We start from the raw sequence: 24491 nt of genomic DNA, 5'->3' as shown, positions 1-24491 counted from the left end.
ATACATGTTCAGAAATAAACCGTATGTATTTTTTCGAAATGCTCACACAATAGGTGTGCATTCATTATCTTTATTTTCACTTAACTATAGGTCCTGCACGGAGTGATACGCAAAGGGTTGGCCCCTTTGTTGTCCTGAAAAGAGGTTTAGGGGATACCTCGAAACATGTTGACACAATACTAGGGATTATAATTACAGAAGTTATTTTTCCCTTTTATTAACCCCTTTTTATCCTTGCCAACTGGGAGCAGGAATAAAACTGTGGCTCACTAGTTGGGTACATTTTTAAATATCACTTACACCACTCCCCCTACACTGCACTACACATATCCTCACAAAATAAGTGCTCCTAAGTAACTCCGCAAGTCGCCGCAAGCAGTAGATGCTTGGGATGGCCCCAATGATGAAGCATGTCACCTAAGGGCAACCCGGTGCGAGTGAGGGGACTCAAGAAAAGACCTTTTTCTTTTCGGCTAATAGAGGTTGGTTTCCACCCAATTGGTGAACCACCCGTTAGTCCTTAGCTAGGTTCTTTTGATCCTTCATCAATGGATCCTTTTTGCTACACTTAGAACACATAGGAGGGTGAACCTAGCCCAAACCTCTTTCTCCCCCTGTTTTTGATTGATAAATAATTCAACGTTCAGAGCTCTGAAGGAATCCCTCACTGCGTTGCAGCTAGAGGAGAACTGGCTTACTCTCCCCACCTATTCTGGTTTCAAAACTGTAACTAACAAAGCAATCAAACGGACCTGTTTACTAATTGACAAAACAGCCTTTTCAAAAAAATCCCATGCTTGGGCAGTGATCCAAGCTTATCAGCGGCTGACACCCCAACCATATTTGCTAGACATCTTCTCCCATCAGAAAAAGCACTACCTGATGTTACTGCGGCTGGGGTCATTTCCATCAAAGGTCCTGACGCCGAAATGGAAACATTCTTGGCAATCCAAGGAATGACGCTTATGCGGAGGAGGGGATGAGTCTTTTTTGCATTTATTATGCATCTGCCCCTTCCTGGAAGAAACCCGAAGACTGGTCCTTCGGGAAGCCTTTACGAAGATACAAATAAGGTCATGCAGAGTATCCGTTATTCAATGCTTTGGAGGACCATCAATCCAACTGTCCTGTAGAGCTATAAACTTCCTGAAAATTCCGGCAATAGCCTAGGGGAATAAAAAGATAACGTCAACTGATTTAATAAGTTTTAGTATAACCAGTCTTGAAATCCTTTTAAGGTATTGATCGTAAGTTTTACATTTTTAACCTAACCACTGTAGAACGTACCTATGTGTGCTTTCATTTTTCTTAAGTTTTCAAAATGTACATTTTATGTATGGTGGTTTCTCCACCCTTTTATGATTTTTTTTTAATGAAATTGAATAAAAGTAACTATCACTCGCATATACTCCTGATCTTAACTTTGGATAAATCCCAGCCAAATATGCTAGAAGTGTTGCACATTTGTCTGAGAGATGCTCAGGATGTCTGAGTAATAATTCCCTAAAATTCAATTGAGACAAAACGGAGATCCTCTGGTGCACCAAGGGGAAGCCGGTGTCCGGATTTCCTTCCAAATTCTGGCTTTGGGCACAAAGTGCTAAACCAGAAGTATCATCAGTGGGGCGCAATCTAGGCTTTCATTTTGACAATGATCTCTCCCTTGAAGTCTCTGTCAACAAGACACTTGCTGCTTGCTTTGCTCCTTACACTCTGTAAAATCCTACCTAATCTCCCTCTGCCCACGAAAGCACTTGTTACTCAAAGTACAATTCTAAGTAGACTTGACTACTGTAATGCCGTATTCCTAAGCTTTCCTTATCCTTTACATAAGAGACTGCAGTAAGTTCAATCGGTTGCTGCCAAATTGTCATTGAATGTCCCTGAATATTCATGGTCATATTTAGCCCTTGCAGAGCTGCACAGCGTTCTGTGAATGAAAGAGTCATTTTCAAATGTTGCTGCATTACTTTAGGGTAGTACATAATAAAGAAAGGTCCTATCTTCTCGCAAAGAAAATGCAATCACTGCTCTCCTTCTAGAGTCTTGCACTCCTCTAAGGCAAATCATCTTACTATCCGTACATTCTATAAAGTCAGGATGCTGGCCAGGCTTTCTTAGTTAGAGCTGCACTACTTTGAACATCTTGCCACACTCATTAAGAGCATATTAGGATCTGCTCCTGTTTGGAAAATACTTAAAACGTGTCTTTTTCCAGCATAATGTATGCCCAAGCTAACCCACTGTTATTTTCCTAATAGAAAAGCTCCAGGATACCTTTGAGGTCTCAGTGGTGTTTTACAAACACATTTTCATTTTCATTCTATTTGGCCGTGATAAACTTCTCTGAGGGATGTTTGTTCTCTTTTGACTGCGCCCCTATTGGTTAGATACATAGCTCGGGGGTGTTTCTGCAGATAAGTAACTGTCAGCCATCCATATTCAATACCATCATTTTATCATGTCATCCCCGTGTGAAAGGGGATGAAGTTAATTGGCACATCATGTGTAGGCAAGTTTCTCCAATGCTACAGCTTGCTTCATGTGAAACCACTGCCTATCCAATACCCTGCTAGTTCACTCGGCCTATATTTGCAACTATGCTGTTTAGTACTATTTCACCGTATTGAGGCAGGCTAGGTACCATGCTTAACACCAGCACAAGGGACATATATGCCACTGGGCAGATTCTCTCCTCTCCCACACATTTCACTCTTTTAGCATGAATATTGGTTCATGCCAAGATGCATCAAAAAGTGCCTGCTCAAACTGGTACAACAGCCAAGGGAACACATTATTTTTGGAGACAGATTCTGGCCAGTCAAGAAATCTATAATGTCTTCCATCTTCCTTCATTGTCGACAAAATAGCTCAAAGTGTTGTTGAAAGAAAATTTGTCAGGTGTATTCCTAGACATTCTTTTGAATCCCTTACCTAGAAAGTTTGTTCTGTCATTTCTGTTGCTATGGACACTGACATAAATTGAATATTTCAAATGTTTTCCTAATTTCGAATTCAGCCTTTTATCTAAAAAAATTGAAAAGATTTCATGGGCCTCCCCAAGGAGAGAAGGTTGTCCTCTGTAAATGCATTGGTCTTCTATGCGGTTTCATGGAATAGTGTGCCCTCTGCGTGGGTTATGTTGTACTCTAGGGGCAAAGGGTCCCATAACTAACGTGAAAATAGAGGGTCAAAACACACTATTAACTTATACCTCTTTAAAAGTTCAACATTTCATCTTGTTTTCATTACGGAGGTGCCTGCCCTTATGGGTGGTATGGTGTTCTATTATTCAGTCTCCAAATGTGTGTCCTAACCCTATTCTGTTGATTACTTCTTCCCTAAATAACTTGTTGATGCGGTGAAGGGCATTCTCTGCATCCTTAACTAATAGGATCGCAAGGAGGTGCTTCTTACTTTTTCATTAAAGGAGCAGTTCTCTTGATAATGACATGTATGACGGCCCAGGATAAAACCTTTTTGGAAGGCAGCACTCTTTGATCTATGAGGATTTTAGGGGAGATTTTTTTTTGCATCGAAATTTATACGGGCAATATCGGCGTTATTTTGGCAGTCCTTACCTAGCTCGGGGATCATTGTGATATCTTCTTTCGTCACTTAGTGTTTCTCTCTGCTCTGTAGTAAAAATGTAGAGGAGCTCAGTCAGTCAGAGGAAAGTAATGCAATAAATATGTTATAGTTCTTAATTTTGTACCTATTTGGGCCTGCAGATGTAGTGGCGTTGTGGCCTTAAGTGCTTCTTTAACTTACACAGCTGTTGACTTTTGTAAGTTCTTTCTGGTGCTTAACTGATAGTCTGCTCATTTGTAAGGCCAGCATGCTTCCTTCATGCTCATATTGAACCCTTCCATGTGTAATCTTGATTAGAACTCCCTAAATATTTTAGTTTCTGTTTCTCACTTCAAACACATCTACTCGTGTGATCTTTAAGCCCACCCACGTGTCATATTTTGTCGTTTTCTATGACTTTTTGCCTCCATCTTACAGTTTCCCCTTTTCATGAACACCTTGTCGAAGTCTAAACCGATTTTGTTCCACCTGGTTTGTTTTAAATAAACCTAGCTCATTTTGATTTCATTAATTCCCTTCCCTGTACTGTGTGATTTGTATTGAGATTCAAGCTCAACTAATTCTATACTGTATGATTTTTGTTTAGATTTAAGGTCCCCTAGTTCTGCATGTGGTTTTCCCTCTACCAATCTGCACATCCTCTTTTGGTGTGCTGCTTTGGCAATAAGGGGCATCCTATCATGACTATGAGACAGGCCCAATTAGTTGACACTATAGTCGGATCTTGCATGCTTATCACTAGGAAAGTTTTAATGACCTTTTAGTTTTCATTTTGTATGTTCTACCCAAGTTTGGATTGAATCTCCAACTTTGTAAGCTATGGGACATGGTTTAGCGATGCCTCTGACAAAGCGAAAGAGGGAGGCAATTAATGAGAAATAACTGTAAGGAAAAACAGAAATTGATGAAAGAAAACAGTTAACGAGAACGAGAGAGGCACATGGCAAGATATCAAGTAGTAGGATAGAGAGGTCACAAAAAGCAAAAGATGCAAGAGGAATTGAAAGAAAAACTACAGGAGAGAGGAAATGGAGAAAGGGGCATGCATAGGAAAGCAATGAGTATAAAGGTGAAGATGCAAGATCTATAATAAGAAAACAAGAGAACTGAAACGAAGAAACATGTAGCGAGCTGAACAAGAGCAGAGAAGTAGAACAAGATCTGAGCGAGTGTGGAAGTGAGAGAACCAAAAGAGAGCATGGCTGAGTCCTTTGTGTGGCTGTATAGTTTTGGTCTAAAAGGGTTGGATCCATGCTCAATATGATCATAACTGATTGTGCAAATGAGTTCCACTGAGATTAGTTGTATGTAAATGTATCCTGAGACCGTTAGACCATTCTGGATGGTCTAGCTCTATGATGGATTCCCTGGTATGGAAAGTGAGGGCAAAGGGAGCTGAGTGAGAAGGCTTGGTGATAGAGCCAAGTAGGGTTTTCTGAGAATGTGAGTCTCGAGCAGAGATGTTGTGACATATCCAAAGATTTTTTTTAATGTATTGTATTGAATTTCCCAATAAGAAAAACATACAGGTTATCGTACCACTACTGGCATTTTGATGTGCATTATGGTAACCGCAATCCAATAGCATACCCCCGGCCCAGCTTTGATACACCCCAAAAAAACACAAACATGTCCAAAATAAGGTCCGATCTCCAGTTTCTTCCCTATCGTTTTCCAGCAACATATAGAGAAGATTGGCAATCAAAGTTGCATTTCATGTCTGCGAGTGGGTATTTAACACTTCTATCATGGTGAAGTTCTAAAAGAGTTTGTAGACTCTCTATTATACAATCTGCATCTCCGTCTTAAAAATTTCCATCATGATTAATTATAGAAGCTAAGTACCAGCTTCTCACTGCCTCCACACAGTGCGTTCCACCCTAAAACGGACCGCTAGCCCCATGCCAGCATCTCGCATCTCACACACCACTTCTCCTGACCATTTCTCTGCTCACTGAGACCGGATTCCTGGCAGCTTAGAAATGGCCTGTATCATCTCAACCTATTTCAGTCATCCAATAGCCTTTCATCGCGCCAAACCCTTCTCATTTGTGACTCTTCTGCTGCAGCCTGTTCTAGCATGTCACGGGCCCAGTCCTACCTAGGAGGTGCTCTAGGGCTTGCCCAATGTGAAACTGTACACCTTTAGCCCAGTATTGTGCTTAACCTGAAAAACATTTTCTTCATGCACACTCTCTTCCCTCATTTCGGGATAATGCCCATTAGATACTATTTTATCATAGGGGTTGAGCCGCCTTTTACATATCTGCCTATCATTTGAGTTGTTTTCATTCAAAAGACGTATATGACTAGACAGCTGCAAATAATATGGAGGAAATATTCTTCTACCATTCGGCACCTACCACATCATGCCTGTGTGTTTGGGTAGATTATGTGCAATTTTACCATTGTGTAGTGTGCCATACGAACAGTTAATTGGCCACTGTAACATAGATATATTTAAGAGATGAAGACTAGGCAATTAATTGTGATTGATGCTTGGGCTCAATCATATTTCTTAGTTGTTTCAGATTTGTTTTCTCCTGATGAAATAAATGCACTAGTGTGAAATGCATTGGGATTTCATGAAGAATTATATCATCACAATTGGATATAAACATGTTTGTATCTTAATTTAATTTACTTAAGCAATAAACAAAATAAAAGTATGAATATGTAAAATGAATTCTGTGGAAATTGAATTTACAAGATTTTGGAGACTATCATTTGTTCGAGGAAAGAATAAAAAAAAAAATTAATAGGCATTTAAAAAACCTTTGCTGGAAACCATTTTGGGAGTGCATCAGGTATTCTGTGGTCACGTTTCCACCAATTGTGGTGGTTATTTTAGTATCAAGGGCTTGGGCATTCTATCTAAGCAAACAATTATTTCGTAACTTTGAAAATAATTTCCCTTAAGAGTAGAAGATTGTGGTAATGAGGATCGGACACACCAGGATAAGGTAACTTGAAGTTTATTACAAGTTAGCTGGACCACCGGAGCAGGGCAGTTACACCTTCACAAGCAGGCTCTTAACTGCCTTCCCGTGGAATCACAGTGTCATCACAGAACCATAGCATTCTAACAACACTATGATTCTACAACAAGCCCAAGACACTACAAAGATCTAATACAAGTTTGATCAAGAAGTGCTACTGGTTTGCTTCCATTTTGGCACCCACGGAATGGGCACCGTGAAATGTGAGGTTTCTGCACACAGCCATCATCAGCCTTTCTGAAGCAGTAATCTGGGACAGAGAAAAGCAGAGTCCTGAACAGGAAACTTCCTCACATTGAACAACAGAAACTGCAGTCCTACTCCTCAGACACCATTACTTTACTATCAACACTACTAGTCCAGGGAGGGCTAGATAACCCACTATGTTCTTGCTGCCGGGCCAGTCTAAATTTGACATAACTGAACATGTTTTGTGGCTGCCAGTAACTAGTGTGTGACCATTGACAGCTTGCAAGCAAAGTATGAAATGTAGCCAGTACTGCGAATTCTCAGTGAAACGGGGTAGATGATATTTGTGTGAGCTCAGCATTAGGCTGTAGGCTCATGGGTTTCATTTTTTTTTTTTTACTTGCCACTTTTTTTCTTGTTGATTTAACACTTGTAGGCCAGAATGATAGACTGTGATCTTGGTGGCAGGTAGCAAATGCATGATTGATTGTTTGCTGGTAAGAGAAAATCTGCCTGCTTCATGCCTAACCAAGGCTGGTTTGCACATGGGGTGGCATGGTGGCAAAACAGTGAAAAAATAGAGTACGGAGTTACTCAGTGGGACATGGAACACAATGGAGGGGGATGTGTGATGAAAGGTTGGTCGGAAGTCCTCAATGGAGGGGAATTCCTCCTTTCGGAACTAGGGCCCTCACACACCCAGCAAGCTAGGTGTCATGCTTCATCATATGGGCCTGCTCCTCGTCGGGTCGGAGCTGAAATACCAGACGGGCACCCATAAAGGGGCTCTTTAGCAGAGATCTCTTGTTCCTTGCCGTATAGGGGCCTCAGGTGTAAGGGGCCTAGTATGTGTAGATGTAATAGTGGAATGTACAGAGTAAAACAGGGGTGGGATTCCTCTAAATAACTTTATTCAGGGAGGATCCTAGCCTGGTTAAAAAGAATACAGGAGAGGCGATAATCTGGCTACATTGTGTCGGAAATGCGCTCTACTCCTAGGTGGTCGACATGTTTCTTGCCTGATAGTCACAAATGATCTGTGGCGATTCTTTGGGACTGTATGTGAAAAACTATCTACCACTTGTAGTAATGTGTGCAACTACATACCATGCAGTGGTTCTACAGGAACTGTACCCGCAGGTAAGAAGCCAACCTAAACTATGTAAGCTCGTGCCTCATCAGTTGCAGCAGGAAAAAGACACACGTAATGTTGTGTCTGCTCCAAAAAGAAGCCCAGTGGTTGACCTACCCTACACCGCTGCAACTGGGATGGTCCTATCTACAACTAGTGGTAATGTGTGCACCTACATACATACAGTGGTTCTATGGGAACTGTACCCGCAGGTAAGAAGCCAACATATGGAGGGAACATGTTTAGAAAAACATCATATATTATTTGTTCATTGATCATCATACATTAGACAACAATTCATTAAGTATATCCATAACCTCTATATAGATCAGCTACGGCTTGATCAATGTAGCTTGATACTTCTAGTTATCAAACGTGGAGAATGAGTGTGTGCAGTGCTATTGGTGGTATGGTTCTAGCACAACCGTGACATAAAATACAATAAAAACAGCAGGAGTGATGAAGTAGGCTGTGATAGGGGTGTTATTGAGACTTATTTAACCTCACCTCAACTATGTAAGATCGTGCCTCATCAGTTGCAGCAGGAAAAGGACACACGTAACGTTGTGTCTAAATAAAAAGATGTTTAAGGCAGTGATTAGCAGGTATGTAAGAAAACTGCTAATCAATAATTCTTGTAGCCCCGTTTAGTCGCCAACAAAGCTGTGCAGTGGCGCTAGGAGGGCAAGGCAGTGTGCAAGGTAGACCGCCCATCCTACTCGTGTTTTTAAAATGACCCCTGTTTATCTTTGTCTATGGCTCCGGTGGTAGCTCGGAACACACTGCAAGCTGTTGGCTGCCAAACTGGGTCGGGCCCGGTACCTCAGTGCAGCCGAGGACCTTCGTAAGCCCATGTGAGTAAGCAGAAGGATTCAATATCGGTAAGGACTGAGTTGTTATCTCTACAGCACTGGTTGCCACAACCGCTTACCTCCGCTGCTAGTAGGAGTCATAGGAAGAATTCTCAAAGCGTCTTCAATACTCACGTGCTCCAAAAAGAAGCCCAGTGGTTGACCTACCCTGCACCGCTGCAACGGGATTGCAATGTCCCTCGGTGTGGGCTGGTCTTCAAACCTCTCCTGATTGCAAACGAGGGCGGGCTGAACCTCAATGGTTTTCACCTGTGAGGGAGCTAGTCATGCGGCGAGCAATCTAGATGGGCGGAAATGAGGAGTATTATGTCGGCCATCTTGGAGTGTTAGCTCAAGCGTGATATGCATATTTGTCGTAAAATGGCCACATTTCCTAGTAATTGGCTGAAATTGTCACCCCCTCCCCTTTCCCCACACAATTGGGTTGTAAAGCGGGTCTTAGATGATAAGTTCATGTGTCATTTGGTGATCAGGCTGGAAGTATAATGATTATTGTCGGCCATCTTTGAGGATCTAGGATGCTTCCCTAAAGCTTGTGTGTAATATGCTTTAGCGTGGCAAGCAATCCATTGTTTAAGGAGGGGCATCTATAATGTCGTCCTCACCCAATCTCATAGCGGAACGTGTCCTCTGGTGTAACAGGTGGTGTATTATTTATTATTGTTTCTTCTCGTCTGTTACGAGGTGTATGTGCTCATCCTAATATTGAGCGCAATGTGTCAAAGCGTGTGGGCCTGCGGTATGGAAGCCGCATGTTGACATTTGTTAAGGAAGCCGCATGTTGATATATGGTACTGGTACATCTCTCAGTGGTCATTGCGTTAGGGAACTGTGCTCGAAAACCAATTAATCAGCTATTTGCAAGGGTTCCCCACAGGATATCATCGTTGAGTCCCTGCTGGTCTGTGCACAAACAGTGAACCCATCTTTGTTCCATTCTAGAGGGTTGAGTGTGTAATAACAAGGTGGCTCTCTAGTATCACCCACCGTAGACTTTCTGGGGGGTGTTTCTCTTCTTTAAAATGTGTGTACAGTCTTGTGGTGGTTTTTTGACGACGAATGTTGCTTTTATGTTCAGTTATTCTTGCTTTAACTGCTCTCATATGACAGCCAAGTACTACTCTGCTTCCTTTCACACATGTTCTGATGCATGGTCTTTATGCCCCCTGATTTGTTGTCATGATGGATAATGAAAAAATAACTATTACAAATATTTGTCAGCATACCCTCAGTTTTCTGATGCTTCCAGTTACCTAACTGACTCTCAGTGCTTGAGTGAAATAGCAGTACCCCCACATCTATTGTCCTGTAGGACTTGAGGTTTAAGGGTTATTGCTTTAAGGTAACATATAGGCAATGGTCAAAACAAGGTTCCTACAATATGCCCTGCAGTCAGCCCAGTTCTTTTGGGGTCTGTTTCTGACATTCTCGAGGTGCTGCCGCCACTCGTGTGCACCGCCTTTATCTTGCTTCCAGAATCCATCGAGAACTCCATATACATATTTATATGGTAGTTGTTACCGGACGATGGTGATATATGTCGCCAGTCTGCCAAACATATGGGCTGTCCTAAACCATTCACTCATTGAGCACGTTACCGAAGTACTGGCTTAAGCATGACACTTTTGTATGCCTGCTGTATACCGCCATCCCTAAACTGCTAGTTGTACAGAGGGGCAGTCCTGAACTTTTACCTCGGATGCTATTGATCATGGCTCGTCCTCCCTCCTTTACTGGCATGCACCCGATATAAAAACCTTCTTTGTCAATTTTCAGAACTACATCTTCACGTTTTTGAGTAGATTGTTTGGAAGCTTCCACCAACCGTCTACTTATCCAAATCCCACCTACAAGAAATCTTTGAACTTTATAAAGGTTTCTCTTGGAAACTTTAATCATGGCTTCCTGATGAAGGCTGTAAGCCGAAACGCGCGTAGGATCGATTATACTCTCAGGCCATGACTTTGTTAGTTATTGTATCCATTTTGAAATTGTGTATTCTGACTAAATGAATTATATAAAAATAAATGTTTGAAGATGAATACTAAGCACAATATTAAACTAAGTAAAAAATAAAATAATACACGCAAACAAAATGCTCTTTTATTGTGCTCACTGTTAAATAATCTTTTTTGATACCAATACCTTCTGATAGATACATCTGCCAGTGGATTCCTCACCTTGTGAATATCCCCCTTGCGTCAGCATCATTCGGAAATTCTTTTTGTAGCTTTGCGCCGACGTGGACGATGTCATAGAGGCACGGCATCGCGCGCGACTCCGCTGACATCACCGACACCATAATAGGCCCGCGCCGGCGTGATGACATCAGTTCCCTTTTTTCCGCTTTGTCAACGCTAACAGTTTCTGGAAATCTCTGTAGCTGTTGGTAACTTTGTTACTGTTTTCTCGATTTTCCTGCTTCTTTGTGTCTCTAGCGATGTCGCTAAGAAGACCGGGTTCAAGCCTTTTAGAGAGTGCGGCAAGATGATGTCAATCACGAACCCGCACGAGGATTGTATCTGGTGCCTGAGTTCGGACCATGATGTCGACGGCTGCTCTTCGTGTAGAAAAATGAACCCGAAGGCGCTTCGTGAGAGGGAGACCAAGCTTCGAAGTTGAGAGGTTGTAAAGAGAAGAAGACTTCGAGATCACGTTCGAGAAGGGCGAGGTCGAGGTCACGGTCAAAATCCCGTACGCCGTCGCCTTCGAAGTCTTCATCTGATCATGCTTTGAAGTCGAAGAAAAAACATAAGAAACGAAGGCATGAGTCTCGACATCACTCCGGTAAGGATTCGGACTTGAGACCGAAGTCGCCTAAGAGGAAGCATGGTAAGGATTTTATGTCTCCATCGCCCGAATTGGATCCAGAAGGTGAGGCTTCACCTTTGGAGTCGCGAGCTCATTCACCGACTCCGATTCAGAATCCATCTCCGGCGCCGTCCCCGGCTCGAGAGGATGAAGAGGTCCCTTTGGGTGAGGGTTCAGTACCTGTGGAAGAAGAGGCAAATCTGGAACCTCTAATGGGTCAGTCTGAGGGTTCTCACCGTCCTTTCCCAGCCCCAGGTCAAGACCCTTCGGCATTTTTAAATGCTATGTATGGTGTCTTTTCCAGAGCATGGTACCCCTCTGGTGCACCTTCGGGTCCTATGGGTCCTCTGGCTTTTAATTTAAGAGTTGACCACTCCTATGCTCCAGCTCCCTTTATGCCTTTCATGCCGGCTCCGACGCCGCCTTGGCAGTACTCAGCTCCGCCGATATCGTCGATGCCGATACCGACGTCGCCTGCCCCGAGACTACCTCGTGAACAGCACCCTGGGCCTACGGATTCGATCCCGACATCGATCCCGGCTCCGTCGGAGTCATTCACGGATCCGACGGCGCTGCTGTTGAAGGAGAGATCTAGGTGGGATGCTCAGTGCATCTTGGAAGAACAAAGATTTAGAGAGGCTGAGGCTGTAATGGAAGAAGGTGAGCTTCAGGATGATTGTTTTGAAGATCTAGCAGAGGCTAGTGGTCTGGAGCTTTCTCCTGAATGGCAGCTGACATCTGTATCTGATGCCCCTTCAAAGGATGTTAAGCCATACCACATGGTTATGAGGAAGGCTGCAGAACTTTTGAATTTAACTTTGCCTACGGTCGAATTTAAATCTAATCTTCTGACTGAGGTTCTCCATTCCCCAAGTTCTGTAATTGAGCCGTTGCTCCCTTTGAATGAGGCTTTAACTGAGCCTGTTTTGGAGGTTTGGAACAAGCCTCTAACAGCTCCTGCAGTGTCTAAAAGTGTTGCAAGGAGGTATAGAGTTGCACCCGGGGACCCTGAATTTTTAACGTCGCATCCTTTGCCGGAAAGTCTTGTTATTCAGGCAGCCTGTTCTAAAAAGACTGTGGGTGCATTTCCTCAAGTGCCTGGAGATAAGGAAGCCAAGAAACATAACCAGACTGCTAAGAAGTCCTTTTCTTCAGCGAGTATGGCTTTAAAGTCAACCAATGCCACTTGCCTTATGGGGAGATACATTCATGCCCTTATGGATTCGCTGCATCTGTTGGCTCCTAAAATTCCTGATGAAAACAGGAAGGATTTTGAGGAAGTGTTGACTGATGCACAGGCGGCTGCACGCCAAGTGATCCAGAGTGAGCTCGACACTGCTGATTCGGTTGCTCGCATCATGGGAACCGCTGTTGCCTCGATCTGCCTGGCTGAAGTCATCGGACATTTCGGCGGACGTTCAGGCCGCATTATTGGATCTGCCTTTTGACGGTGTTGGACTTTTTGGAAAAAAAGCTGACGCAGCCTTAGAGAGATTTAAGGACAGTAGGGCTACTAACAAATCTTTGGGGCTGCAGACTAGGGGTTCATCTACAAAAAAGGGATAGAGGGTTTGGACGTTCTTCCTTTCGCCCCTACCGACAAGGTCAACAGCAGCAGCAGCAGCAGCAGCAGCAGCAGCAGCAGCAGCAGCAAAATCCCCTGTACAGGTCTTACAGGGGTAAGCAAAGAGCTCGCCCTCGAGGAAGTCAGGTCTCCTCCTCCTCCACCTCTTCCAACCCCCCAGCCACAGAAAAGATGCCCTAGATCCGCCATTCAGGATCATGCGGGTCCTGTAGGGGTTCTGCTTACCTATTTTCTTCGGGATTGGGAATCAGTTACATCAGATCTTTGGGTTCTCAATCTCGTAGTAAATGGGTATGCTTTTCCCTTTCGGAAATTCCCTCCAAATTACCCTCCTTGCCAAGGTTTTTGCAGGGAGGAACACCTGTTACTCCTGCAGGAGGAAGCCCAGACACTGTTAAGAAAGGGTTCAATAGAGTTGGTTCCAGAGCAGGAAAGGGGTCAGGGATGCTACTCCCGGTATTTCCTGATACCCAAGAAGGATGGCAGGCTTCGTCCAATCCTGGATCTCAGAAACAGGAGAAGTTCAAGATGCTCACCCTTGCACAGGTTCTTCAGGCTATGATGGAAGAAGACTGGATGGTGTAAATAGACTTGCAGGATGCATATTTTCACATCCCTATCCTGCAGTCACACAGGAAGTATCTCCGTTTTACGGTGGGTTCACAGCACTACTAGTTTGTGGTCCTACCGTTTGGTCTTACTACTGCGCCTCGAGTTTTCACCAAGGTGATGGCTGTGGTGGCGGCGCATCTCAGAAGATCGGGGAAACCGGTATTCCCGTATCTGGACGATTGGCTGATCAAAGCCGGATCTCCAGAGATAGTGCTCCATCATCTGCAAGAAACAACTCAGTTGTTACACAGGTTGGGTTTTTCGATAAATGTACCCAAATCTCACCTGGTGCCCTCCCAGCGCAACCTGTTCATAGGTGCGGTACTGGACACAACTGTGTGTCGTGCATTCCCTCCACCTCAAAGGATTCGTGACATACAGGAGTTGATTCCTTTATTTCACAATGGAGCGGTCGTTCCAGTCCTGAAGATCCTTCGCCTGCTCGGTCTGATGGCTTCCTGCATTCTGTTGGTCAATCATGCACGCTGGCACATGAGGGCGCTCCAGTGTTGCCTCCGCAGGCAGTGGTATCAGCACAACGGAAATCTCAAGGAGTCTCTGAGGATCTCCAGCGAGACTGCAGCGGATCTGACTTGGTGGGGAGTGAAAGGCAATCTGTCTCAAGGAAAGCCTTTTCAACTGCCTCCATCAGTGGCCACAGTGATAACGGATGCATCCACTCTAGGGTGCGGTTCTCATCTGGGGGATCTGGAGGTCAAGGGGCTTTGGTCTCCAGAGGAAAGGTTGCTTCACATCAACCTTCTGGAATTGCGGGTGATACGTTTGGCACTCAAGGCCTTCCTCCCTTCCCTTCGTGGTCGGTCGGTTCAAGTCCTGACGGACAACACCACCGCGATGTGGTATGTCAACAAGCAGGGAGGAGTAGGGTTGCAGTGTCTCTGCAGAGAGGCTCTGCGTCTCTGGTCTTGGGTTCAGGACCATCAGATTTGTCTGATGGCAAATCATCTGGCCAGGGTTCTGAACGTGCGTGTCGACCGTCTGTCAGCAGTTCTCGGCCGATCACGAGTGGAGGCTTCATCCGGAGTTGGTTTGTCACGTCTTTCGGACGTGGGGGACTCCTCAGGTGGACCTGTTCGCCACTCGCGAGAATGCTGACTGCCCGTCATTCTGCAGCCTCCAGTATCAGATGCAGAGAGCCTTGCGGGACGCGTTTCACTTGAGTTGGGACTCACGGCTCCTTTATGCGTTTCCTCCCATACTCTTGATTCCTCTGGTTCTGAGGAAGATTCGCCAAGACAGGGCCCAAGTTATATTGGCCGCCCCGGATTGGCCAAGAAGGGTGTGGTACACAGATCTTCTCCACCTCTCCTCGTGCCCGCCGCTCCGTCTCCCTTTCAGGGCAGATCTCCTCTCTCAGATGGAGGGGCAGGTTCTACACCCCCACCGCCAGACCTTACACTTTCATGCCTGGAGATTGAATGGGGCAACCTGAATTCCTTTTCTCTCCCAGACGATGTGGTGGATGTCATTCTTTTGGCCAGGCGTGACTCCACTAAATCTATCTATTCGTACAGATGGTCTAAATTTGTCTCTTGGTGTGGAGAGAAATCTGTTGACCCTTTGAAGGCTTGTTTGTCTGATATACTACAGTTTGCTCTTTCTTTGGCGCTGCAAGGGTTTGCTGTAGCTACAGTCAAGGGTTATCTTTCGGCATTGTCGGCATTTCTCTGTTTGCCGGATCAGCCGTCTCTATTCAAATCTCCTGTGGTTTTAAGGTTTCTGAAGGGTCTTACTAATAAATTCCTTCCTACTCCCTTTATTGTGCCTCAATGGGACTTAAATCTTGTCTTAACCTACTTGATGGGTTCTCCCTTTGAACCCTTGCACAAGTGTCCCATGAGACTTTTGTCTTTTAAGACGGTCTTTCTGGTCGCAATTACCTCGGCAAGGAGGGTAAGTGAGCTTCAGGCTCTTAGTTCAAAGCCCCCTTTCTTGACCATTCATGCTGAACGAATGGTTCTTAGGACCGGGGCTGCTTTTCTACCTAAGGTGGTAACTCCCTTCCATCTAGGAAAGTCTTTTACCCTTCCTACCTTCTATCCTCCCCCTCACCCTTCCAAGGAGGAGGAGAGACTTCACCGTCTGGACCCTAAGAGGGCGGTGAGCTTTTATCTCAATAGGACTAAAGACTATCATGTGGATGACCAGCTCTTTGTTGGATTTGCTGGCAGCAAGAAAGGAAGAGTGGTGCACAAGCGCACTCTTTCAAGATGGATTATTCTATGCATCAAGATCTGCTACTCCTTGGCGGGTAAGGACACTCCAGAGGGTATAAGAGCTCACTCTACTAGACAAAGTCTTCTACATCTGCTTTGTCTAGGGGTGTTCCTGTAGAGAATATTTGTAGAGCCGCGACTTGGGCCTCCCTCCACACTTTCGCAAAGCATTACTGCTTGGATGCTGAGGGGAGGAGGGACGGCCACTTTGCGCGCTCTGTCCTCCAGGATTTTCTGGTGTAGCAGAGTGGACACCCTCCTCCGGGAGTGGGGACTGCTGTGGGACTCTATTCACAAGGTGAGGAATCCACTGGCAGATGTATCTATCAGAAGAACAAGTTACCTACCTTCGGTAACGCTTTTTCTTTTACTGTAATGTAATGTAAATATGTTTTTTTGTCAAGAAAATGTTTTATTTGAATTGCTTTCCTGCATTTGCTTCACACTGTGTGTGTTATCTTGACATTTGTGTACTGTGTATACTGTGTATATATCTACTGTCATTGGTCCGTCCGTGAGCCTCGAAGGCATGGAAAAAAGGGCGGAACTGATGCCATCACGCCGGCGTGGGCCTATTATGGTGTCTGTGACGTCAGCGGAGCCGCACGCGATGCCGTGCCTCTATGACGTCGTCCACGTACAAAAAGAATTTCCGAATGTTGCTGACGCAAGGGGGATATTCACAAGGTGAGGAATCCACAGGCAGATACTGTAGCTACCAGAAAAAGCGTTACCGAAGGTAAGTAACTTGTTCTTCTGTTTCACTGTTGACTGCATAGGTCCGTGATGATATTTTCTCTCCTAAATGTATTGTTTCACACATGAAGTGTGTTGTACATCATTACATAACGTACATTGGCAAAGTCAAAAGGACTTGTGTTAGCTGCCTACCTTTCGGTGTTGTCCATTCTTGTTTTGTTCTGTCATGATTTTTATACAATTCTATTGTAGGGAGGAACTGCCAGGCCTTCTACATAGTATTAGAAAATTGTGATGCAAAAATAATTATTTTTGTTTGTTTTCAAAAAGCCCACAGTGTTGTAATATCCCTGACTTTGAAGGTAACTCCATAGTCAGGGCTATAGTTGTGCTTATTGGGAAAGAGCAGAATGCTGTCACAGTGAAGTTAGCTAATGGCTGAATTGGCCTAACTCACTGACCCACTCTGTAGTGAGCAGAAGTAAAAAAGAAAATGACAAAACACACCAAAAGAAAAAAAAATGACTGACCCTATCAGTATTCTATTGCAAGCTGTTAGAGTGGTGGTACATCATATGGTGAATTGTGTAGTACCAGAATATCATTGCAAAATGTTTGAGCTGCAAAAATGTTGTAAAAAAAGAAATCCGCTATCAAAATATTGGCAGGGAAAGAATATATTAGTATGTATATGTTTTCTGTTTTTAACTCCACATGAGTGCTTAATTTGAGCTGGTGGTTTCCAGTGTATGGCACTGACCCTTAATTGTCAACACCAGCACTCATGACCGACTGCCACAGGATGGCACTGTTTGTCCAATTTAGAGATGAGCACAACAACACTTGTCTATTAATTCAATATACATTTAAAATTACTAATACCTGTCTCCTAAGCCTTTCTTTAAGCTTTTAGGGTCTGAATTCACACTTGCAGCTGTATGATAATCAGTAGTTGTGTTGCTACTGTCAGTGGTAATGCTGGCAAGGGCACTGGGTGGTGTACTGACGAAGGTCCTTTCAATTATTTCTTTACAAATTAAACACTGCTTCACATACATGTACCATGAAAAAAAAATATATATATATATGTATGAATAGTCATTTATACTTACCTGTATATACTTTCCTTGATAGTCATTGTTTTGCTACAAAAAATGTATAGCACAATATTTACGTCAACAATATTCTGATATACATCTGGGTGGAGATGATCATAATGGCAGGATGAAACTGATTATGGTGGCACACTGAGACAGTTTTGTCTGCAGAAATTGTGAGTTGTTGATTTGATACTAGAACTGGTTTTGTTTGGTCGTGTGTAAAGGTTTTTTTTGGTTATCTTATTAGACAAATGTCTTTCCTCTACTTTTGATGCCTCTCACTTCGTATAGTGCTGAGCCAGGTTTTTACCACCCTCCCCCAATAACTGGACATTCTGTAGTACTGAAAAGCATGTATCTTACTTTAGTGTGTTCATTCCTCGACGCCTTTTCACTAAAGAAAATTCTATTTCAAAACTAGCTATTAAAATTTGCTTACTAGAATTCTGTGTTTGTTCTTTGCTCTAGTCTGCTGCTTCCTCTTTAGTCAATTTAGTTTTCTTAAGCCTGTAATTCTGTTCTGTTCAGATTCCATATTCGTGATAGAGAAATATTAGAACTTTTCCAACCTCGCTGCACCGCCTCCTAAGAACAGGCACACTGTTGAGTGAGATATTGCCCAGAAGTATTTAACTATTCTTTTGTTTTACCAGCAGATTCACCTGTACCCACTGCAGTTGCCAACAGGTAATACGGATGGTGAGAGACCGAGACTCCCCATAAAGACCTGAAGGGTATTACAGTCTGATACAAAGGAGTGGGGGGTAAATCCCCTCCCTGGCTGGGAACGGTGCTGGTCTTGATAGCCAGAAGCCACTTGTTTCTCATAGAAGAGGATTCCTCATACATCTGTTGCGTGGAGTGATTAAGATTTACATCTGCCTCTGCTGCCACAATGACTGCCTTGAAGATGCGTGAGTGTTTATTTTCCTACAAATTTGTGTTAATAATGATGTTATCCCTATGATGTGGTTAGAAGGGTGTTGCATTGCTGGGCACTCAATCTTTAACCTCAAATACAAGCCTTTATAGAAATTGGAAGCAAGACCTTTTCTAAAAGAGCCAGCTTCCTAACGTAAGGGTGTAAGGTTAAGAATCATGTGTGTCTGGAACAATCCATGTACAATGTATTTCAACCAGAGTTCTTGCATATAACATTTATTAAAGTATAAGCTACAATGTGGAGCACCAACTGCCCCAAGTGTTCTGGACTGGGAGTCAGACCTTGACTGGTGTCAGAGGGCAGAGGAGGTGATATATAAGAGCTGTGGTTGCCCTGAAAATGGGATAAGATATGGGGGGTCTGGAGGCACTTTAGGAGAGTTGGCCTGGAATCCTGTTTGAAGGAAATGACTGAGGAAATGTGTTCATATTATGGTATGCATGCTATACAAATTGTATACCATACTATTGTTGACCAAAGCTACACAAATGATGTACCAAACCTGATGGGAATGGCTCGAATGAGGAATATGTCAATGGTATTTCATGTTATACATGCTGTTGGGATTCTCTCAGTCCTACCCTGTACGATTAGCTTTGTTTCAATAAAAATAAAAAATATAAGCTACAATAGACCAAAAACATATACATACAAGTGCTTGTTACTGCAATGTCCTGGTGTGGATTCTGGCATTTTGAGCTGAGTTCTCTATTTTCTCAACATACTTGGAGGAATGTCTATTGTCTCTATCTACAATCGCAACAGGAATAAGTTGTTTTTCATTGTGATTCATAATAATGAACAACATACTTAGGAACATAAACAATTCTCCTTGACCTTTCTTCTGCATTTGAAACTGTAAATCACGACAATCTACTATCAGTTTTGGAACACAGGATGGGCCTCTCTGGTCTGGTGCTGCAATGGTTCTCGTCCTTCCTCCACCACAGATCCCAAAGAATAAAGGCAAACAACTCTCTATCCCAGCCCACGCCTGTATCCATGGGTATTCCACAAGGGTCAGCCTTATCCCCCATACTATTCAAACTATTTTTGGAACCACTTGCAAATGCACTAAACTCAATGAAAATTCTCTTCCACATGTATGCAGATGACACGCAACTTTACAAGAAAATCTCCTCCCCTGACAATCTCACATCACTCAACACTACTCATGAACACTCAAAACTGGCTAACGAAGAACCACCTCTTACTCAACACTTCCAAAACCAAATTCTTGCTCATTTCTCCTCCGAATCAGACCCCCAGGGTAGACCTCTGGTTGAACCATCTCACTGCTTTCAACTGCCCCCGTCATCATTGATTCAGCCAAACCGCTCGGAATCGCTCTGGACAAACACTTAAATTTGAAGAACCACATTAGTAAGGTTTGCAAGGGAGCGAATCACCAGATGAAACTACTCCGGAATCTCAAACCTTTCCTCCCACAAGCTGACTTCAAGCTGGTTGTTCGAGTGCTGGGTTTGCCGAGGCTAGACTATGGCAGTGCTACACTGTGGCCTCCCGAAATATACCTTGGCCCCATTTAAAGCTGTATTGAATGCGGCGGCCAGACTGACCACAGTCACTAAAAGATTTGCGCACATTTCCCCAGTCCTAAAATCTCTAAATTGGCGGCCTTTTGAAATAAGAATACAGCTAAAGACTCACAAAGCTCTCCATCTCAAAACCCCCAAGTACCTATGCCAAAAGCTATCTGGAGGTGTTAGACCCTCAAGAAGCGCTAACCCCTTCCTTCTGAAACCACAGATATTTCGAAAAAGAGAACTTGTCAAAGAGCTTTCTCCCGCTCCACTGATCTGGAACTCTCTTCCCACTGAAATACGCAGTCTCACCTCCACGGTTGCCTTCAAAATTGAAGTTAAACTATTCCTTATGTGCAAGTTCTTACCTTAATTGGGCTTCAATCTTTTGCTTGAAGATACAGGACTTACTCCCTCAACCATTGTACTTACTGTGATGACGTGTTGCACCCTCTGTAACTGTTTCCTTTGTTATGTATTTGACTTGCCTAACCTTAACCATCCGTAATTGTGAAGCGCTCTGATATCCCTCGGGATCATGTTTGCGCTATATAAAACGTTATAAATAAATGAATAAAATAAATTAACATAGTGAATAATAGGCTATGCAGTATATAGTAGTCTCTCTGTCTCCAGCCTTATGGTGAAATCTTCAATTTACGGCTTGCGTTCACTATCAACACTGAAGAAGTCCAGCAGACGAAACACGTGTTAGCTGTCCCTATAATATGTAATGGGCATGGTAGATTTTCTTAATGCCAATGTCTTCTGAGTGATCAAGTATAACATGTACCAAAAGACTTTGGGATATCTTTGTACTGCTTATGTTTGTGTTGTACAGAGAAGAATTGTACAATGTCAATTGAAACACTTGTGATATTTTTCTTGTTGCATTCTAAAATATTGGCTCTTGTATGTATTTGTTTTTGGTCCATTGTAGCTTATACTGGGATAATTGTTACCAATGTCAGAACTCTGTTTAAAATACAATGCACGTTCGGTGCTCATGAAAAATTCGTTTTTTCATGTTTGGGATTGCTGTAACAATTTGACATATTGACACTCTCTGGTAGCAAGAGTGCAGTCTGTTGCAGCATGTTCGAAATTGGGTTTCTGGTTGTCAGAATATGCACCTTGCACAAGCAGGAACCAGACAACTCTAGATGCAAACTAAAAGATAACCTGTGCTCATCTTTGGTAGCTTGGCACAGAGCAGTAAGGCTTATCTAAAGAGACAATATCTAAAGTATTTGTGCAACACACAGACATACAACGAAAACACCACAAAAATACTCCACACCGGTTTAGAAAAATAGATTATATTTTTATGAGTAAAACAAGACCAAAGCGACAAACATCCAATTAGTAGAACCGGAGTTATGAATTGGTAAAGAATACATCGAAACGTAGTGCTTTAAGCAAACCGTGCATAGGGGTTACTTGAGGTCACGCTGGACCAGGGTAAATCCAAAGTTCTGGCCAACTGTGATGGAGGGCAGGCCGGCTACTGGACTCACGCATGTCCTGCTGAAAAAAGTTCCTTGGATGGAGAACGCGTCGTCATCGAAGGCTCGATGCGTCAGTTCTTGACCACACAGGCGATGAAGGCTTTGCCTAAGGTCCCCTTTAGGATACAGGGGCTGCATAGTCATTGAGCCGTGCTGTCCATTGGCATCTGGTCGTGCAGTCCGTCGAAGCGCTGTCTTCGATCTGCTCCGTAGGCGTCGAAGGGCAACGCATTGATTTCGATCTGCGCAAAGTGGTCACTGGATCAATTTGAATGATTCTGCACATCAGAAGTCACTTTTAAAGGGCTCAGGACTGGACTGGCCCCACTTGGCAGGGCAGGACTCACAGATGGCAGAATCCAGGTGCTATTGCAGAGTTGAAGGAAGTCCTTGAGACTTAAAAACAGGGGGCAAGCCAGCAAGCCCTTGGAGTCACTCTGGGTTCAAGGGAGATGGGCCCAGTCGCTGTCCGCAGCATGGTAGGGGTCAGCAGGGTAGTACAGCAAAGCAGAAAAGCAGTTGTTCCAGAGCAGCAGTGAAGCAGAGTGGCAATACTTGTAGCGCAGCAGTCCTTACCCCTGGCAGAGTTCTTCACAGGTCCAGTATTGTACAGTCTTAGTAGGGTCAGAGGCCCAGTATTTAAACCCAGTTGTGCCTTTGAAGTGGGAGTGACTTCAAAGCTTGTTCTTGCAGTGCAAAGGTCCCCCATTCCTTCTAGCCCTCTCTCTAGACTATCAGTAGGATATTATCTGCCCTTTGTGTGGAAAACAGGCCACTGCTTATTCAGGTAAAATGTCAGCTCACCCCTCCCCCTCTTCTTGCTGAGTAAGAGATATCAGAATGCAAATGAATGCAGACGAGTTCTGTCGCACCCACCCTACCCGTGTTTGTGGCTGTGTAGAGAGAATGCACAAAGTGTAGCTGTCACCCTCCCCACACGTTTATTGGAGACAGGCTGCATGGCACACAGAGGAGTAAGATCAGTGAAATGCCTGCTTTCTAATAGTGGCATGTTTTAAGTTCAAAAAGATCCGTTTATTGAACATATATAAAGTGGCATTTCTAAACTAATAATTTTAAATCTAACTTTACCATTTAAGAGGATTTACCATTACTATTCCAAATATATAAAACATGATGCAACTACTCCTTTGTGTAGGAAACTGGGCTTTGTTGCAATTGTTACCCACTTTTTGCCCCCTTTTTAACTACTTGGTGCATATTTTTGACGCTGACAGTGCACTGAGGCCCGCTAACCAGACCTAGGTACCAGCAGTTCTTCCCTAAAGCAAGGTGAAGTAGTTCCACAGTTGGCTAAGGCCTTTAGCACCCCTGTAAGTCCCTAGTAAATGGCACCCTATGTACCTAAGACATGGGTAATAAATAAGGTCCCTAAAGGCCTCCACATATCTTATATGACCCAAATACAAACTCAACACAGACTGCCATTGAAGGCTGTTTGGCATGGTGCAAACCATGAGTGAAAACATGACCCACTATGTGTAATGCCAAAGTCACTGCATCTAATATATGTAGGTCACCCTTAAAGCAGGCCTTGGAGCCCTAAGACAAGGTGCATTATATTTTATGTAAGGACACATCTGAATAAGCAGATATGGCCATGTGATGTCTAGTTCTATTACTAGATATTGCAAGTGAGCAGGGAAGCCATCTTAAGGGATGTACTAGGCACTGGTCAATATGAGTTACCCAGCTACATAATGGCTCCACTGAAACCTATGGTGTTTGGTATCAAACACCTCTTATTAATAAACCCACAATGATTCCAGTGATTAGATTTATTAATACATGCACCCAAAGGGTACCTTGCAGATACCCCCCTGAACCCTATTAGCCTTCTAGTGTGGTGGCTGACTGGTCCATACAGCCTACCTCCACAGACTGGTTTCTGACCCCGAGGAAGCGCAAGCCACATTCTCAGAGGTGAAAAACCGTGCATGCTCTGGCAGGAGGTGTTTACACCTCTTCCTCCAGGAAGGCTAGTAAATTAGAATATCCAGGCAGAAGGCTTCAAAGGCCTCTGCCACCTTTGATATGCAATCTAAGGCCTCCCCAGACAGGGGGAATGCCACCCTCTGCCCTGGGCCCATTTGGCCCCAGGACAGGCGGGAAAATTAGTTATGCAGGAGGCGTGTTGCACTGCCAGGCTGGACACACCTCTAGGCTGGATAGCCTGAAGTGAACACTACGATAGGAATTCCATCATTTTGTGTGTGGTGGATTAGGAAATCTGGTACAGGTTGAAGCCCACTCCCACATGGAAGTGGTCATCTAGAGGGTGTAGTGACCTCAGGAGTAGGTAGCCCATCGGGTACTACCCCTCAATCCCCTTATGTCCCTAAATTAAGCATTTAAGGGACCCGCTGATACCAGGGCTTCAGATTTCGGCAGGCAAAAAGGTGTGGACAAAGAAGAGTGCTGACCCGAGAACATGGTTGACTGACTTGGTGCCAGCCTGCCTGCTGCCCACAATCATTGTGGAAGAAACAGACTCATAATGCTGTTGGGCAGACTTCAAGAAACCCGGAGGGCTGCCAGTGCTTCGCCAATCGCCTGAGAAAATCCCTTGTAGTATAGAAGCTACTCCACTACACCCACCAAAGAAGCAAGGTCCGATTCACCGTCCTGTCGCGTAACCGGACTACCAA

The 24491-nt window shown here is 43.9% G+C and overlaps 1 protein-coding gene across 3 annotated transcripts in view; it reads left to right on the top strand.

The window, feature by feature from the left end:
* KATNB1 (katanin regulatory subunit B1) overlaps positions 1 to 24491 on the top strand; it is a 633244-nt gene that overhangs the window by 62226 nt on the left and 546527 nt on the right. For 2 of the 3 annotated variants that reach the window (XM_086945005.1, XM_086945004.1), the window contains exon 4: positions 18481 to 18741. In XM_086945005.1, the coding sequence (XP_086801131.1) occupies positions 18723 to 18741 (19 nt within the window). In that variant the 5' untranslated portion in view covers positions 18481 to 18722. The remainder of the gene's footprint in view (positions 1 to 18480; positions 18742 to 24491) is intronic. The other variant, XM_086945006.1, reaches the window with a different exon arrangement.

The sequence above is a fragment of the Lissotriton vulgaris genome, chromosome 12, assembly GCF_964263255.1.
Source record: "Lissotriton vulgaris chromosome 12, aLisVul1.2, whole genome shotgun sequence".
Classification (NCBI taxonomy): domain Eukaryota; kingdom Metazoa; phylum Chordata; class Amphibia; order Caudata; family Salamandridae; genus Lissotriton; species Lissotriton vulgaris.
The sequence above is the reverse complement of the archived record's forward strand: the minus strand, read 5'-3'. Positions and strand labels throughout refer to the sequence as shown.